The sequence below is a fragment of the Rhinopithecus bieti genome, unplaced genomic scaffold (assembly GCF_001698545.2).
Source record: "Rhinopithecus bieti isolate Rb0 unplaced genomic scaffold, ASM169854v2 scaffold_41644, whole genome shotgun sequence".
Classification (NCBI taxonomy): Eukaryota; Metazoa; Chordata; class Mammalia; order Primates; family Cercopithecidae; genus Rhinopithecus; species Rhinopithecus bieti.
The window spans coordinates 276,174-295,537 of NW_016817838.1; the positions used below are offsets into that span (position 1 = coordinate 276,174).

Genomic DNA, 19,364 nt, shown 5'->3' on the forward strand with positions numbered 1-19,364 from the left:
TAGCCAGGATGGTCTCGATCTCCTAACCTTGTGATCCGCCCGTCTCGGCCTCCCAAAGTGCTGGGATTACAGGCTTGAGCCACCGCGCCCGGCCTACTTTCTTACCATTTATCTTAGAGTCTCCCAACACAAGACTAGTCATGATTTTGAACTATGACAATACTATATTTCAAATCTTCCTCTGAGCTAAAAGCAATAACTCTGGATAAAAGGATAGGTTTTGAAGCCAGCCTTGCCAGGATAAAATCCCAGCTCCACCATTTACTAGCTATGTAAGTTCAGGCAATGTCCTTAACTTTTCCTTGCCTTAAATTTTGTTTGTTCATCTGTTTATTTTTTTTGAGACGGAGTTTCGCTCTTGTTGCCCAGGCGGGATGCAGTGCAGTGGCATGATCTCAGCTCACTGCAACCTCCGCCTCTTGGGTTCAAGTGATTCTTCTGCCTCAGCCTCCTGAGTAGCTGGGATTACAGGTACCCCCTCACCATATCCAGCTAATTTTTTGCATTTTAGTAGAGGGGGTTTCGCCATGTTAGTCAGGCTGGTCTCGAACTCCTGACCTCAGGTAATCCATCTGCCTCAGCCTCCCAAAATTAAATTTTTAACTGTATAATGGGGAAACTAATAGTAACTTATTTCATAGAATTATTGTGAGAAATAAATGCATTATAATATGCTAAGAACTTACAATAGGACTTGATTCTAATTCTCTGACTCATTAGCTTCTTCACTTACGGGGAGGTATCTATTCACTTAAGGTGACCCTGAAAATGGTAACTTACCTATTCATAAATTCACAGGATTGGGAAGTGACCTTAGAGCAATTCTTTAATTGTTTCAGACAAGGAAATAAGACTAAGAAGGGAAAATGACTTGCTCAAAGTCACAAAACTAGTGGTGGTTTGCTGGACATGGCGGCTCATTTCTACAATCCCAGCAGTTTGGGAGGCCCAGGCAAGAGGATCGTTTGAGGGTAGGAGTTCAAGATCAGCATGGGAAACATAGCCAAACCTTGTCTCTACAAAAAATTTAAAAAGCCGCACATGGTGGCATGCACTTGTCCTAGCTACTTGGGAGGCTGAGGCAGGAGGATGACTTGAGCCTAGGAGCTCGAGAGTGCAGTAAGCTATGATCACGCCACTGCACTCCAGCCTGGGTAACAGAACAAGGTCCTGTCTCAAAAACACCACTAACAGGATGGGTGTGGTGGCTCACACCTGTAATCCCGGCGCTTTGGGAGACTAATGTGGGATCGCTTGAGCCCAGGAGTTTAAGACCAGCCTAGGGCAACACAGGGAGATCCCATTTCTATTTTATATACATAAAATCAAAATTAGGGCCAGGTGCAGTGTCTCACACCTGTAATCCCAGCACGTTGGGAGGCCAAGGCAGGGAGATCACTTGAGCTCAGAAGTTCAAGATCAGTCTGGGCAACATAGTGAAACCTTGTCTCTACTAAAACACAAAAAATTAGCTGGGCATGGTGGTGCACTCCTGTAGTCCCAGCTACGTGGGAGGCTGAAGTGGAAGAATCACCTGAGCCCAAGTTGAGGCTGCAGTGAGCTGTGAACATGCAACCGCATTCCAGCCTGGGCGACGGGAGTGAGACGCTGTCTCAAGATACAAATTAAAATTAACCAACCAACAACAAATGAGTGGTGGCAGAACCAGCATCAGAACCTGACTCTCCTAACTCCCAATACAATGTTTTTTCTACCTTACTACAATGCCTCCTGTTGGTATCAATTCATAAAAATCTTTTTTTTTCTTTTTTTTTTCTTGAGATGGAGTCTCGCTCTGTCGCCCAGGCTGGAGTGCAGTGGCGCGATCTCACTGCAAGCTCCACCTCTTGGGTTCACGCCATTCTCCTGCCTCAGCCTCTTGAGTAGCTGGGACTACAGGCACCAGCCACCATGCCTGGCTAATTTTTTTGTACTTTTAGTAGAGACGGTGTTTCACCATGTTGGTCAGGCTGGTCTCGAACTCCTGACCTCATGATCCGCCTGCCTCAACTTCCCAAAGTGCTGGGATTACAGGCCTGAGCTACCGTGCCCGGCCATCTTTTTTTTTTTTTTGAGATGGAGTCCTGCTCTGTCGCCCAGACTGGGGTGCAGTGGCGTGATCTCAGCTCACCGCAACCTCTGCCTCTCGATTTCAGGCAATTCTCTTGCCTCACCCTCCTGAGTAGCTGAGATTACATGCGTCTGTCACCATGCCTGCGTAATTTTTGTATTTTTAGTAGAGATGAGGTTTCACCTTGTTGGCCAGGCTGGTCTTGAACTCCTGACCTCAGGTGATCTGCCCACCTCGGCCTCCCAAAGTGTTGGGATTACAGGCATGAGCCACCTTTTTTTTTTTTTTTTTTTTGAGATAGTCTTGCTCTGTCATCCAGGCTGGAGTGCAGCAGCATGACCTCGGCTCACTGCAACCTCCACCTCCCAGGTTCAAGCAATTCTTCTGCCTCAGCCTCCTGAGTAGCTGGGACTACAAGGCGCCCACCACCATGCCCAGCTAATTTTTGTATTTTCAGTAGAGACAGGGTTTCACCATATTGACCAGGTTGGTCTCAAACTCCTGACCTCATGATTCACCAGCCTCGGCCTCCCAAAGGGATTACAGGCTTGAGCCACAGTGCCTGGCCAACTCATTCAATTTTTGAGGAGGTGAACACTAAGCTGTTAACATCCTTTTTCCACTGCATCATTGTTCAGACTCATGTACAGCAATCTCATTAACACCTCCATCTTCTTCAGAGTGGAATGAATCCAGATATTTTGAATGTAATGGATTTGCAAGGTTAAACCTCTTTTGGATTCAATGAATTTGAAGTATTTTCACCCAAAGATTTTCAAGGGTCAACATTCAAAGCTAGTTGATATTCTCTGCTTCACAGCCAACTGAAAAAATGGGTATACACACACATGCAATTTCTAACCTAGTGGCTAGAGCAGGGTAAAATACTAAGGAAAATTTGGGAGAAGAGAAAGAATGCTGAGAAACAATGGGCCATCCTCATATCTGAAGGCATTTAATTTCCTCATCATGGTACCAAAGTAGGAAAGGTATTTCACCAGAAAAGCTTTGCCAATTCACATTTTGGCAAGCCACTGCCCACTAAAAACACTTAAGAGTAATCCCAAAGGAGGCCGGGCATGGTGGCTCACACCTGTGATCCCAGTACTTTGGGAGGCCGAAGCGGGATGATCACCTGAGGTCAAGAATTCAAGACAAGCCTGGTCAGTATGGTGAAACCCCATCTCTACTGAAAATACAAAAATTAGCTGGGCGTGGTGGCAGGTGCCTATAATCCCAGCTACACGGGAGGCTGAGGCAGGAGAATCGCCTGAACCTGGGAGGCAGAGGCTGCAGTGAGCCGAGGTCGCACCATCGCACACCAGCCTAGGTGACAAAAGCAAGACTTCGTCTTTAAAAAAAAAAAAATCCCAAAGGAACAAGAAAGTAATTCAGCTTCCATCTCCATCACTTCCTTACCGTTTTCTGCCGAAGCAAACACTCTACAAAATCATCATATTCTATCTTGCACTCTTTCTCTGCCCGGATAGCACCAATTCCATGTGTACATTCTATCCATTCTTTTCAAAAGCATGGCACCGAGCAGCAATCTTGTAGGGCTGTTCAGCACTCTGGATTGTCCACCATCGATCTATGTTAAGGCCGAACCTTTTCTGGATGTCCAAGAAAGGCATGGCTGTAATGGAAGACTTAAAAAAATAAGTAAATAAAATCCCACAAGAAGGCAGTCAACTAAGAAATTTCTAAGAAAAAATTAGATAATCATGATAAGTAGCCCTCTAGAACACTGTTTGATATTATTCTCCTGATTCCTTCTCACCAAACTTTTTCATTAAATAGTTTCTTCCAGTTTATGGCAGATAAGCAGTTTTTGTGCTTCTTGAAAACTCAAGGAAAAGATAATTACAACTAAAGAACAATGCATAGAAATACTTTCTAGGTCGGAAGCAGTGGCTCACCCATCATGTGAGATAGAGTCTTGGTCTGTCACCCAGGCTGCAGTGCATGGCATGATCTTGGCTCACTGCAACCTCCACCTTCTGGGTTCAAGCGATTCTCCTGCCTCAGCCTCCCAAGTAGCTGGGACTACAGGTGCACGCCACCACACTCGGCTAATTTTTGTATTTTCAGTAGAGACGAGGTTTCAGCATGTTGGCGAGACTGGTCTCAAACTCCCGACCTCAGGTGATCCGCCCGCCTTGGCCTCCCAAAGTGATGGGATTACAGGTGTGAGCCACTGCGCCAGGCCTAAAAAAAATTTTTTTAATTAGCCACTTGTGGGCCAGGCGTGGTGGCTCATGCCTATAATCCCAGCACTTTGGGAGGCCAAGGTGGGTGAATCACCTAAGATCAGGAGTTCAAGACCAGCCTGGCCAACATGGTGAAACCCCATCTCTACTAAAAATACAAAAAAATTATCTGGGCGTGTTGTCACATGCCTGTAATCCCAACTATTCGGGAAGCTGAGACAGGAGAACCGCTTGAACCCAGGAGACGGAGCAAGCCAAGATCGTGCCATTGTACTCCAGCCCAGATGACAAGAGCAAGACTCCGCTCTCAAACACAAAAACACAACAAAAAACAGTGGAAAGGGCAGGAGTGGTGGTCACGCTGTAATCCCGGCACTTTGGGGAGGCTGAGGCGTGGTGGATCACGAGGTCAGGAGATTGAGAGCCATCCTGGGCTAACATGGTGAAACCGTCTCTACTAAAAATACAAAAAATTAGCCGGGCGTGCGCTGGCGGGCGCCTGTAGTCAGCTACTCGGAGGCTGAGGCACGGAGAATGGCGTGAACCGCAGGAGGCGGAGGTTTGCAGTGAGCGAGATCGCGCCACTCGCACTCCGCTACGGTGGACAGAGCAAGCTCAATCTCAAAAAAAAAAAAAAAAAAAAAAAAAAAAAGGCGGGCGCGGTGGCTCAGCTGTAATTCCAGCACATTTCTTCCTTTGGGAGGCGAGACGGGCGGATCCACGAGGTCAGGAGATCGAGACCATCCTGGCTAACACATGTGAAACCCGTCTCTACTAAAAATAAATACAAAAACTAACTAGCCGGGCGAAGTGGGCGGCGCCTGTAGTCCAGCTACTCGGAGCTGAGGCAGGAGAAATTGGCCGTAAACCCGGGAGGCGGAGCTTGCAGTGAGCTGAGATCCTGACACGTGCACTCAAAACAGCCTGGGCGACAGAGCGAGACTCCGTCTCAAAAAAAAAAAAAAAAAAAAAAAAAAAAAAAAAAAAAAGAGAAGAAGAAAAGAATTTGGATCCTTTTGGTCAGATTCTCTGTCCTCAAAAAATAAATAGATAAATAAATAAATAAATAAATAAATAAGGCACTTGTGGTGGTATGCACCTGTAGTCCCAGCTACTCCTAAGGCTGAGGCAGGAGATTGAGGCCAGGAGTTCAAGGCTTCAGTGAGCTATGACCTGGCCACTGCACTCCATCCTGGGGGACAAAGCGAGATCCTGTCTCAAAAAAAATTAAAAAAACCCAGAGTGAAAGAAATGGGTTAAGACTTACTTTGTAGAATATAACAGATATTAGGGGAAAAAAAAGTTTATATGCAAATACACAATAATGTTAAATGTAAAAAAAGCAGTATTCCAAAAAAAAAAAAAAAAAAAGCCTCACTGCCTAAGATGACTGAAAGGAAGCACGTGGGCAGACTCACAAATATCAATATAAATGTGTACTCATGGTAGATGTAAAGAATTTAGCCAGGCGCAGTGGCTCACACCTGTAATCCCAGCACTCTGGGAGGCCAAGGCGGGCGGATCACCTGAGGCTGAGAGTTCAAGACCAGCCTGACCAACATGGCGAAACCCCGTCTCTATTTAAAAAAAATACAAAATTAGCCAGGCGTGGGGGCGCATGCCTGTAATCCCAGCTACTAGGAAGGCTGAGGCAGGAGAATCGCTTGAATCCGGGAGGCGGAAGTTGCGATGAAACGAGATCGCGCCATTGCACTGCAGCCTGCATCTCAACAAAAAGGTGAATTTAACTTCTAAAGTTCCTTCCCATCCCTCAGTCATCATTTACTGAGTAGTTACGTTCCAGGCACTCAGATGCGGGGGAAAGCAGCTCCAACGTAAGCACCAGAGACACACACACTCGGAATTGGGAATACACTGCAAGGAACACGAGTGGGTAAGAGCTCGAAGGAGGAAGCACCAACTCTCCCCGAAGACTTGAAAATGCCTTTAAGATGGCTTGCGAGTTCGCCAAATGAAGATCAATGGGCAGAGTGTTCCAGTTGGGCAATAGCCCGAGTTACAGACAGCCGGAGGCGCTGGGTATGTTTGGGGGACAATGGAGCGCAGCGTGCATGACAGAAAAAAGAATGAAATGAGCTCAGGAGGTTGACGGGGCCGAAATCACGCAGAGCCTGGAAAGCTGGGATAAGGATCGTAGACTTTAGGTTAAGAAACAGAAAACCAAAACATTAGTCCGGCAAAAACCTAAACAAATCTAGAAAGTGGAGACAGCGGCAATCTCCAGGCTTCGGTGCCATTAGTTGTGGAGGTGAAGCGGCCTGGGAGGGCAGGGAACACGCCCTGAGTTTGGGTCTGGGAGGAGGGAACACACAGCAAGCCAAGAGGAAATCTGTTAAAGAGACCTCGGGAGGAAGGTCCTTAACCTAAACTGACGCGCGGATATAAGCAGCCCCTACCGATCCGATGCTCGTACCCTTGTCTCTTCTCTGGCCGCCGCTTCAGGACGACTAGCTTGAGACGCGGACGCCTGCCGTAAAGGATGACCTCAGCGCGACGTTTGCAGCGCGACGCCGGAAGCTGACCTTCCCTCAGCCGTCTCCCCCGAAAACCACAGAAACCAAGCCGCTTGGCCTGGTGTGGTGGCTGACGTCTGCAATCCCAGCACCTTGGAAGGCTGAGGCAGGAAGATCGCTTCAGCCCAGGAGTTCGAGACCAGCCTGGGCAATATGGCGAAACTCCCGTCTCTACAAAAAATAAAAAATTAGCCGGGCATGGTGGTGCATGCCTGTGGTTCCAGCTACTCAGGAGGCTGAGGTGGGAGGATCCCTTGAGCCCAGGAGATCGCGGCTGTAGTGAGCCATGATCACACCATTCCATTGCATTCCAGCCCTGGCAGCACAACAAGACCTTATCTCAGTGGGAGACAGCGAGAGCGAGAGCGAGAGCGAGAGAGAGAGAGAGAGAGGAAGAAGAAGAGAGAGAGGAGGTAGAGAGAGAAAGAAAAGAAACCAAACCCATCAATTATAGAGACACAGGAAAGGCCTAGCCATTAGTGAGTCCTTGCCCCTTTCTTGCACTGTGCCTAGCATGCTCATGCCAACACTGACTGGTGAGAGACCACCAAAGTCACAGGAGAGAAAGAACACTGGCTCCCTGCCTGTGTGGTTAAGCACATGGACTATAAACCCAAACCACCACGTGGGGTCAAATGTAGGCCCCCAGCCGGCCGCAGTGGCTCAGGCCTGTAATCCCAGCACTTTGAGAGGCCGAGGTGGACCTCGAGCTCCGGAGATCGAGACCATCCTGGCCAATATGGTGAAACTCTGTCTCCACTAAAAATACAAAACTTAGCTGGGCGTGGCAGCAAGTACCTGTAATCCCAGCTGCTGGGAGGCTGAAGCAGGAGAATCGCTTGAACCCGGGAGGCAGAGACTGCAGTGAGCCGAGATCGCGCCACTGCACTCCAGCCTGGGGACAGAGCTAGACTCCGTCTCAAAAAAAAAATGTAGACCCCCACCACCAATTTCGTGTGACCCTAGGAAAGTTTCTTAACTTCACTGTGCCTCAGTCTCCTCATCTGTTAAGATAATTATGGTACTCACAATGGAGGGCTGCTATAGAGATGAACTGATTTATGTATAAAGCATTGAGGCGGTGGCTAGCACACGGGAAACATTCCAAGGCAGTCGCAGTTCTTTGATGTCTCAGCTTTCAGTTTGTGAATCAACTGCTCCCATGCCTGTCATCTGTTCCAGAACCTCCAATGACTCCCTTTGACTACATCAGAGACTCTAAAGTGCTGTGTTATGTCTTTGGGGGGTGGACCACAGGGTGCATGAGATATTATACATTGGAGGTATGGGAGGAAAATACTAGAACATATATATATATATAATTATTATTGTTGAGACAGGGTCTCACTCCCATTGCCCCGCTGGAGTGCAGTGGTACAATCACAGTTCACTGCAGCCTCAACCTCCCCGAGCTCTGGTGATCATCCCACTTCAGCCTCCCAAATAGCTGGGACCACATGTGCATGCCACCACGTGCCTGGCCGTCTTTATTATTATTATTATTATTTTATTTGAGATAGGGTTTCACTCCATCACCCAGGCTGGAGTGCAGTAGTGCTATCATAGCTCACTGCAGCCTCAAACTCCAGGGCTCAAGCAGTCTTCCTGCCTCAGCCTCCCAAGTAGCTGGGACTACAGATATGCCACTGTGCCCAGCTAATTCTTTTTTTTTTTTTTTTTTTGAGACAGAGTTTCGCTCTGTCTTCAGGCTGCAGTGCAGTGGCACGATCTTAGCTCACTGCAACCTCCACCTCCCAGGTTCAAGTGATTCTCCTGCCTCAGCTTCCCAAATAGCTGGGACAATAGGTGTGTGCCACCATGCCCAGCTAATTTTTGTATTTTTTTTAGTGGAGACGAGGTTTCACCATATTGGCCAGGATGGTCTCAATCTCTTGACCTCATGATCTGCCCGCCTTGGCCTCCCAAAAAGCTGGGATTACAGGCGTGAGCCACTGCGCCCAGCCAAGATAATTCTTTAAAAAATTTTTTTTGTGGAGATGAGGATCTCTCTATGTTTCCCAGGCTGGTCTCCACCTCCTGGGCTCAAGTGATCATCCTGCCTGGGCCTCCCAATGTGCTGAGATTACAGGCATGAGCCACCATGCCTGGCTCTTTTATACATTTTTTTTTTTAACACCCTGAGAGAGAGTTGAGGGCAGGCTGCTTGTAAGGATGAGACAGCCTCTTTTATACATTATTAAGCTAAGAAAAAATGGGGTGCCCTTGAAAGAGTTTTTTAAGATTAGAAAACAAGGGCCAGGTACAGTGGCTAATGCCTGTAATCCCAGCATTTTGGGAGGTTGAGGCAGGCAGATCACCTGAGTTCAGGAGTTCAAGACAAGCCTGGCCAACATGGTGATACCCTGTCTCTACTAAAAATACAAAAAAATTAGCCAGGCGTGGTGGCGGCACCTGTAATCCAAGCTACTTAGGAGGCTGAGGCAGGAGCATCGCTTGAACCCAAAAGGCAGAGGTTGCCATGAACCGAAAGCGCACCATTGCACCCCAGCCTGGGCAAGAAGAGTGAAACTCTGTCTCAAAAAAAAAAAAAAAAAAAAAAAAAAAAAAAAAAAAAAAAAAAAAAAAAAAAAAAAAAAAAAAAAAAAAAAGAAGAAGAAGAAGAAAGAAAACACAAGGAAGTCAGAAGGAGCCAAATCAGGACTGTAAGGTGGATGCCTAATGATTTCCCATCAAAACTCTTGCAAAATTGCCCTTGTTTGCTGAGAGGAATGAGCAGGAACATTGTCATAGTGGAGAATGACTCTCTGGTGAAGCTGTCCCAGGCATTTTTCTGCTAAAACTTTTGCTAGCTTTCTCAAAACACTCTCATAATAAGCAGATGTTATTGTTCTTTGGCCCTCCAGAAAGCCAATAAACAAAATGCCTTGAACATTCAAAAAAACGAATGTTTTTTTCAAAAAACGGGTCCACTTTTGCTTTGACCAGACACTTCCACCTCTTGGTAGCCATTGCTTTGGTTGTGCATTGTCTTTAGGATTGTACTGGTAAAGCCATGTTTCATCTCCTGTTACAATTCTTCAAAGAAATGCTTCAGGATCTTCATCCCGCTTATTTAAAATTCCCATGGAAAGCTCTGCAGCTGATCTGGGCATGATGGTTTGGCACCTGCCAAGTGGAATGTTTGCTCAACTTTAGTTTTTCAGTCAGAATCATGTAAGCCAAACCAAGTGAGATGCCTATCGTGTTGGTTATTATTCTGCTGTTGTCAATCCACTTCAGTTAGGACACAAAATGTTTTTCTCATAAATTGATGTGGATGGTCTGCCACTGTGGGTTTCATCTTCAACATCATTTCATCCCTTTTTTATTTTGTTTCTTTTTTGAGATGGAATCTTGCTCTGTTGCCCTGGCTGGAGTGCAATGGCGTGGTCTTGGCTCACTGCAACCTCTGCCTCTCGGGTTCAAACAATTCTCCTGCCTCAGCCTTCCTGGGTAGCTGGGATTATAAGCGCCCACCACCATGCCCGGCTAATTTTTGTATTTTTAGTAGAGATGGGGTTTTGCCATGTTGGCCAGACTGGTCTTGAACTCCTGACCTCTGGTGATTCACCTGCCTTAGCATCTCAAAGTGCTGAGATTACAGGCATGAGCCACCACGCCTAGCCAAGTATTCTTAAAGAAGATAAATACTATGAGTCTGTAGTAGAGGGACAGTCCAGCCTCATCTCATTCCTTCTTAAAACAAATTATCTGGCCGGGTGTGGTGGCTCATACTTATAATGCCAGCACTTTGGGAGGCCGAGCAGGTGTATCACCTGAGGTCAGGAGTTCAAAATCAGCCTGTCCAACATGGCAAAACCCCGTCTCTACTAAAAATACAAAAATTAGCCAGGCATAGCTGGGTGCAGTGGCTCATGCCTGTAATCCTAGCACTTCGGGAGGCCAAGGCAGGTGGATCACCTGAGACCTCAAGTTATCTATTTGTAAACTGCTGATTTCTTTGAGGCATTGTCCCCATAAGCTTTTCATAAAGCCTCAATGATCTCACCATTCTTCCACCCAAGCTTAACCATAAACTTGATATTTATTCTTGCTTCAATTTTAGCAGAATTCATGTTGCTCTTACAGGGGCTCTTTTCAAACGAATGTCTTATCCTTCATAGTGCCTCAGAGTAGATCCTGCTCAGACATGTTATAACAAGTTAGTACAAATTTATTTTGGTGCAAAAATTTTTTGAGATCTATGCATAGCTTTTTCATAATACACATTTTTCATAAACTTTGTGAAGACCTCTTGTATGTCCAGCTGAATGCTGCAGGATTATATAACTGGTAGCTCATGGCCCTTGCTCACGAAGTGCTAGTGGCAAATTATCACTAACTTTTCCAGTCCCTTGCCCCCTTTCTTGTTTGTTGATGGTGACATCTTCCCAGCCACTTAGGCAGCAAACCCTGGAGTTGTATTCTACCTTTTCCTTTTCTTTCATCCAGTATTTAATTACAGCACAAGTTCTGTCAAATATTCCTTCAACAAATTGCTAATTTATCTCTTCCTTCTTGTCTCCTAACTCCTCACTTCAATCTGTTCTGCATGACTGGTCATCCTAAAATACAGATTTCATCATATCATTCCTCAGAAATACCATGCAGGGTTGGACATGATGGCTCATGCCTGTAATCTCAGCACTTTAGGAGGCCGAAGTGGATTGCTTGAGCCCAGGAATTCAAGACCAGCCTGAGCAACATAGTGAGACCTTGTCTATACAAAAACAACAACAACAACAACAAAAATTAGCTGGGCATGGTGATGTTTTGCTTGTAGTGCCAGCTACTCAGAAGGCTGAGGCAGGAAGATCACTTGAGCCCAAAAGGTGGAGGCTGCAGTGAGCTATGATTGAGTTACTGAACTCCAGTCTCGTGACAGAGCAAGACCCTGTCAAAAAGAGAGAGAGAGATGGGCGCAGTGGCTCACGCCTGTAATCCCAGCACTTTGGGAGGTCAAGGTGGGCAGATCACCTGAGGTTGGGAGTTCGAGACCAGCCTGACCAACATGGAGAAACCCTGTCTCTACTAAAAATACAAAATTAGCCGGGTGTGGTGGCTCATGCCTGTAATCCTAGCTACTTGGGAGGCTGAGGCAGGAGAATCGCTTGAACCCAGGAGGCAGAGGTTGCAGACTATGCCATCGCATTCCAGCCTGGGCAACAAGTGTGAAATTCCATCTCAAAAATAAATAAATAAAAAGAAATGAAATAGGAGATATTACAACTGACATCACTGAAATATGAAAGATCATTCAAGGCTACTATGAACACCTTTACTCACATAAACTAGAAAACCTAAAAGAGACGGATAAATTCCTGGAAAAATACAACCCTCCTAACTTAAATTGGATACCCTGAACAGAACAATAACAAGCAGTGAGATTGAAATGGTAATTTAAAAATTACCAAAAAAAAAGTCCAGAACCAGATGGATTCACAGCAGAATTCTACCAGACATTCAAAGAAGAATTGGTACCAAACATTTTGACACTATTCCACAAGATAAAGAAGGAACCCTCCCTAATTCATTTTATGAAGCCAGCATCACCCTAATGCCAAAACCAGGGAAGGACATAACCAAAAAAGAAAACTACAGACCAATATCCTTGATGAACATAGATTCTAAAATCCTTAGCAAAATACTAACTGACTGAATCCAATAACATATCAAAAAGATAATCCACCATGATGAAGTGGGTTTCATGCCAAAGACCCAAAGATGCAGGGATGGTTTAACATATGCAAGTCAATAAACGTGACATACCACATAAACAAGAATTAAAAACAAAAATCACATGATCATCTCAATAGATGCAGAAAAAGCATTCAATAAAATCCAGCATCACTTTATGATTAAAACTCTCAGCAAAATTGGGTCAGGCATGGTGGCTCCTGCCTGTAATCCCAGCACTTTGGGAGGCTGAGGTGGGCAGATCCTGAGATCAGGAGTTCGAGACCGGCCTGACCAACATGATGAAACCTCGTCTCTACTAAAAATACAAAAATTAGCCAGGCGTGGTGACACGCGCCTGTAATCCCAGCTACTCAGGAGGCTGGGGCAGGAGAATTGCTTGAACCAGGGAGGCAGAGGTTGCAGTGAGCCAAGATTGTACTACTGCACTCCAGCCCAGGTGACAGAGTGAGACTCTGTCTCAGAAAAAAAAAAAAAAAAAAAAACCTCTCAGCAAAATTGGCATACAAGGGACATACCTCAATGTAATAAAAGCCATCTATGGCAAACCCACAGCCAACATAATACTGAATGGGGAAAAGTTGAAAGCATTCCCTCTGAGAATGGAAACAAGACAGATTGCCCACTCTCACCACTCCTTCTCAACGTAGTACTGGAAGTCCTAGCCAGAGCAATCAGGCAAGATAAAGAAATAAAGGGCACCCAGGCCGGGCGCGGTGGCTCAAGCCTGTAATCCCAGCACTTTGGGAGGCCGAGACAGGCGGATCACGAGGTCAGGAGATCGAGACCATCCTGGCTAACACGGTGAAACCCCGTCTCTACTAAAAAATACAAAAAACTAGCCGGGCGAGGTGGCGGGCGCCTGTAGTCCCAGCTACTTGGAGGCTGAGGCAGGAGAATGGCATAAACCCGGGAGGCGGAGCTTGCAGTGAGCTGAGAACCGGCCACTGCATTTCAGCCCGGGTGACAGAGCGAGACTCCGTCTAAAAAAAAAAAAAGAAATAAAGGGCACCCAAACTGGTAAAGAGGAAGTCAAACTGTCCCTGTTTGCTGACGATATGATTGTTTACCTTGAAAACCCTAAAGACTCCTCCAGAAAGCTCCTCAAACTGATAAAAGAATTCAACAAAGTTTCTGGATACAAGATTAATGTACACAGATCAGTAGCTCTTCTATACACCAACAGCGACCAAGTGGAGAATCAAATCAAGAACTCAACTCTGCTGGGCACGGTGCCTCACACCTGTAATCCCAGCACTTTAGGAAGCCAAGGCCAGTGGATCACCTAAGGTCGGGAGTTCGAGACCACCCTGGCCAACTTGGTGAAGCCCCGTCTCTGCTAAAAATATAAAAATTTGGCTGGGCGCAGCGGCTCATACCTGTAATCCCTGCACTTTGGGAGGCTGAGAAGGGCAGATCACAAGGTCAGGAGTTTGAGACCAGCCTGACCAACATGGTGAAACCCTGTCTCTACTAAAAAAAAAATACAAAAATCAGCTGGGCATGGTAGCAGGTGCCTGTAATCCCATCTACTCGTGAGGTTGAGGCAGGAGAATCACTTGAACCTGGGAGGCAGAAGTTGCAGTGAGCCAAGATCGCACCACTGCACTCCAGTCTGGGTAATGGAGTGGGACTCTGTCTCAAAACAAACAAACAAACAAACAAACAAACAAACAAACACAAAAAACTCAGCCCCCTTTACAATAGCTGCAAAAAATAATAATAAAATATTTAGGAATATACCTAACCAAGGAGGCAAAAGACCTCTACAAGGAAAACTACAAAACACTGCTGAAAGAAATGATAGATGACACAAACAAATGGAAACACATCCCATGTTCATGGATGGGTAGAATCAATATTGTGAAAATGACCATACTGGCCAAAAGCAATCTATAAATTCAATGCAATTCCCATCAAAATACCACCGCCATTTTTCACAGAATTAGAAAAAACAATTCTAAAAAAAAAAAAGTATAAAATTTATATGGAACCAAAAAAGAGCTTGCATAGCCAAAGCAAGACTAAGCAGAAAGAACAAATCTGGAGGCATCACATTACCTGATTTTAAACTATACTGTAAGGCCATAGTCACAAAACAGCATGGTACTGGTATAAAAATAGGCACGTAGGCAGTGTGGTGGCTCACACCTGTAATCCTAGCACTTTGGGAGGCCAAGACAGGTGGATCACCTGAGGTCAGGAGTTTGACACCAGCCTGGCCAATATGGCCAAACCCCATGTCTACTAAAAATACAAAAATTAGCCCAGCGTGGTGGCACACACCTGTAATCCCAGCTACTCGGGAGGCTGAGGAAGGAGAATTGCTTGAGCCTGGAAGGTGGAGGTTGCAACGAGCCAAGATCACACCACTGCACTCCAGCCTGCTCGACGGGAGCGAGACTCCATCTCAAAAAGAAAAATAATAATAAAAAAATAAATAAATAGGCACAGAGACCAAAGGAACAGAATAGAGAACCCAGAAATAAACCCAAATATTTATACGCAACTAATCTTTGACAAAGCAAACAAAAACATAAAGTGAGGAAAGAACACCTTTTCAACAAACGGTGCCTGGACAATTGGCTAGCCACATGTAGGAGAGTGAAACTGGATCCGCCTCTCTCACCTTATATAAAAATCAACTCAAGATGGATTAAGGACTTAAATCTAAGACCTGAAACTATAAAAAGTCTAGAAAATAACTTAGACATTGGCTGAGGCAAGAATTTCATGGCCAAAACCCAAAAGCAAATGCAATAAAAACAAAGACAAATAGTTGGGACTTAATTAAACTGAAGAGATTTTGCATGGCAAAAGGAACAGCCAGCAGAGTAAACAGACAACCCACAGAGTGGGAGAAAATCTTCACAATCTATATCTGACAAAGGATTAATATCCAGAATCTACAACAAACTCAAACAAATCAGTAAGAAAAAAAAAAATCCCATCAAAAAGTGGGCTAAGGACATGAATAGACAGTTATCAAAAGAAGATACACAAATGACCAACAAACATATGAAAAAAAGCTCAACATCACTAATGATCAGGGAAATGTAAATCAAAACCATAATGCGATACCAACATACTCCTGCAAGAATGGACGTAATAAAAAAAATTCAAAAACAGGCATGGCGGCTCATGCCTGTAATCTCAGCACTTTGGGAGGCCAAGGCAGGTAGATCACCTGAGGCCAGGAGTTTGAGACCAGCCTGGCCAACATGGTGAAAGCCTGTCTCTACTAAAAGTACAAAAATTAGCTGTGCGTGGTGGCAGGCGCCTGTAATCCCAGCTACTCGGGAAGCTAAAGCATGAGAATCGCTTAAACCTGGGAGTCGGAGGTTGTAGTGAGCTGAGATCACACCATTGCACTCCAGCCTGGGGGAAGTACAAGACTCTTGTCTCTAAAAAATAAAATAAAATAAAATAAAATAAAATAAAACAAAACAAAAAAGCAGTAGATATTGGCATGGATGTGATGATCATGGAACACTTCTACACTGCTGGTGGGAATGTAAACTAGTACAACCACTATGGAAAACTGTGTGGAGATTCTTAAAGAATTAAAAGTTAGAACGTACCATTTGATCCAGCAATCTCCACTACTGGGTATCTATCCAGAGGAAAAGAAGTCATTATAGTAAAAAGATACTTGCACCACACGTTGCAGCACAATTCACAGTTGCAAAAATGTGGAACCAACCCAAATGCCCATCAATCAACGAGTGGATAAATAAACTGTGGGCTGGGCGCAGTGGTTCATGCCTGTAATCCCAGCACTTTGGGAAGCCAAGGTGGGCGGATCTTGAGGTCAGGAGATGGAGACCATCCTGGCTAACATGGTGAAACCCTATCTCTACTAAAAATACAAAAAATTAGCCAGGCGTGGTGGCACGTACCTGTAGTCCCAGCTACTCAGGAGGCTGAGGTAGGAGAATCACTTGAACCCAGGAGGCGGAGGTTGCAGTGAGCTGAGTTTGCACCACTGCACTCCAGCCTGGGCAACAGAGCAAGACTCCGTCTCAAAAAAAAAAAAAAGAAAGAAACTGTGGTGTATATATATATATACAATGGAATACTACTCAGCCATAAAAAGGAATGAATTAATGGCATTTGCAGCGACCTGGATGAGATTGGAGACTAATATTCTAAGTGAAGTAACTCAGGAATGGAAAATCCAGCATTGTATATTCTCACTGATATATGGGAGTTAAGCTATGAGGACGCAAAGACTTAAGGATGATACAGTGGACTTTGGGGACTTGGGAAAAAGGGCGGGAGTGGGGTGAGGGATAAAAGACTACAAATAGGGTACGGTGTATACTGCTTGAGTGATGGGTGCATCAAAATCTCACAAATCACCACTAAAGAACTTACTCATGTAACCAAATACCACCCGTACCCTAATAACTTATGAAAACAACAACACTTTCATGGCCCTTGGGTTCTTGGGATGAAGAAACAGTCAAAATGTTGTAGCCAGTGATCTTCTGTTACAGAAAGATGAATGAAACACCATGGAGGGAGCCATTCATTCTGCTTCGGCTGTGTGAGGTGTCAATGCTTCAAGAAAAGGTAAAAATTCTTGCGTTTGGCATTCAAGATTATTCACCCATTTCTAAATCCTCAGATCCCATTGTTTACCGCCCCCACTCAAACTTGTGTTCTCAGCCATCCACAATTGCTTTCACGTTCCAAGCTCGTGGGAGCAGTTTCTTCGCCTGGAATGATCCCGCCCACTTGCCACCACCTTCCCACTGTCTCCCTGGTGAATACCTAATCCATCCAGATACGGTTTATCACGTCGTTTTCTGGTGAAAACTTCCTGAATTCCTCAGGCATTTACTAGGCCTTTTTGAGATCCCACCAGCCCTGTAAACATCTATTCTAGATATTGTTAAATGATGATGCCCCAGCCTCCTCCACTGGGCCATGCATACAGTCTTGCTGTATGCATGACAGGGGTGCAAGGATGTAGGTGTCAGTCTTCCTTGGCCGCAAAGGCTAAGAAACTACATCTCCCAGAGTACCCTCTACCAGAACTGAGCCTGTGTGTTGCCACTGGTGGCTGCCTGCATTTTGTTGCTCCCTACATCACAGGCGAGGTAATGTTGCTGTCCCCTCCCCGCTTCCCCACCTTTACCTTTTCTTTGCCTGATCTGCATATCCATTGCTTCACGGGTGTTTTTATACTGAAAAAAAAAGAGGCCTTCATGCGTAGAGACGCAAGCCAGGGCTATTACTGTTTTCCGTTTCATGGATCCCCGCCACCCTGACACCCAGTGGAATAGGACTAGGTATTCTTCCCAACATAGCTTTGCTCCCAGCGTAGCAAAGCGGGGCTGAAGTCCTAATGCAAGGCCCTCAGTCCCATCCCTCTGAACAAGCCTCAGCTGCACAGGGTGTCTGTAAGGTTGTAGGCAGAGCCGTCTAAAGGATCCCTGGGTCTGCATTCACGGGATTCCTGTCCTTGACCTGTAAGGTTCCCTCATGTTTACACACCTCCTAGTCGTAACCTGAGAAAAGCTCTCACAGTACCCTTCTACAGATAGGCCATCTATAATGTAGCACATTGGGAACTTTATTTAGGTCTGTATCCTGGTACCACTGCCACACAGATTTGAATAAGTTGGGTAGCACATTTGGGGAAGACGGTGTTTGGAAAGTCTCCCTACTCCTAACCTGGTAATTCGGCTGTAGGACAGACACAACAGAGCAGAGAAGCAAAGTAATGTGAAAAACAAATGGGTCCTAAGGGCTGGAAAATAATGGAAACTAGAGCGATCATCTAAGTGACATCTCAGACTGTGCCATTTGGGGGTGTAGGAAATATTGTTCAACAGGTGAAACAATCAGGAATCACTGAGGCAAAATAATTGGGGAGAGACTGTGCCAGGCTCATGGTGGAAGGGGCAACTTGATTTTGGTAAATATCCCATCCCTAGAACAACTGACTCCTCTCATTTTGATTTATAGAGCTGCCTCTTAACTTTAACTAGGCTTCCCAAGTAGTATGATTACATGAAGAAAATAAACTAGTATGGCCAAAGGACCAGTCTACCTGACATATATTCTCACCATAAATTAACACACTGGAGTCTGGTTTTATAGACTAATATAGCTTTATTAGTGAGTCAGCATTCCTGAACACAGATGAGGGTAATTACACTACCTGGAGGGAACCTGCCAGAGCAGCTGAATAACCTTCCCCAGGAAACACCCTTCCCTTTCTCTGTCCAGACCCAAAGAACACTTACCAAAGTAAGGAGTCCTCTGCCCACTAGATTGTGAGCTTCTCTACCATGAGGACTGCTGAATCACTGATTTTGGCTGCAGAGACAGCCTACAGAAGGTTTAAATTTATTTGATCTGGGAGTTAACAGTAGAGAGTTTCAGGTAGAGTACTGAAAATTGTGGAAGAGGAAGAGTAGCCACATAATTCATTAAGTCACTATTTTTTTTATTCTTCAATTTAGAACTTTTAATTAAAAAGTAAACTTTAATGTCGAAAATGCAAACTTGGGGAGGGCAGAAAGATCACACACAAGGCTGTCACTTCACACTTGGAGGGCTACACAGCAGCCAGGCAGAGGCGCTCATTTCCCAGACGGGGCGGCAGCTGGGCAGAGGCGCTCCTCACTTCCCAGACTTTGCAGCAGTGGGACTCCATTGCTGGACATGTGACTTGGGTTTAAACCTCTCCCTGCTGGGCGCGGTGGCTCAAGCCTGTAATCCCAGCACTTTGGGAGGCCGAGACGGGTGGATCACGAGGTCAAGAGATCGAGACCATCCTGGCTAACACGGTGAAACCCCGTCTCTACTAAAAAATACAAAAAACTAGCTGGGTGAGGT

General features: G+C 45.4%; 1 protein-coding gene across 1 annotated transcript; it reads right to left on the reverse strand.

Moving 5' to 3' along the window:
• Positions 1-3,473: 3,473 nt before the first annotated feature.
• Positions 3,474-8,169, reverse strand: NDUFS5 (NADH:ubiquinone oxidoreductase subunit S5). Its single transcript, XM_017856133.1, has 3 exons — positions 8,164-8,169; positions 6,699-6,873; positions 3,474-3,707 (listed from the first exon to the last, which is right to left on the reverse strand). Exons 1-3 carry the CDS (start codon positions 8,167-8,169, stop codon positions 3,583-3,585), a joined length of 306 nt encoding a protein of 101 aa, XP_017711622.1. The 3' UTR covers positions 3,474-3,582.
• Positions 8,170-19,364: the final 11,195 nt, after the last annotated feature.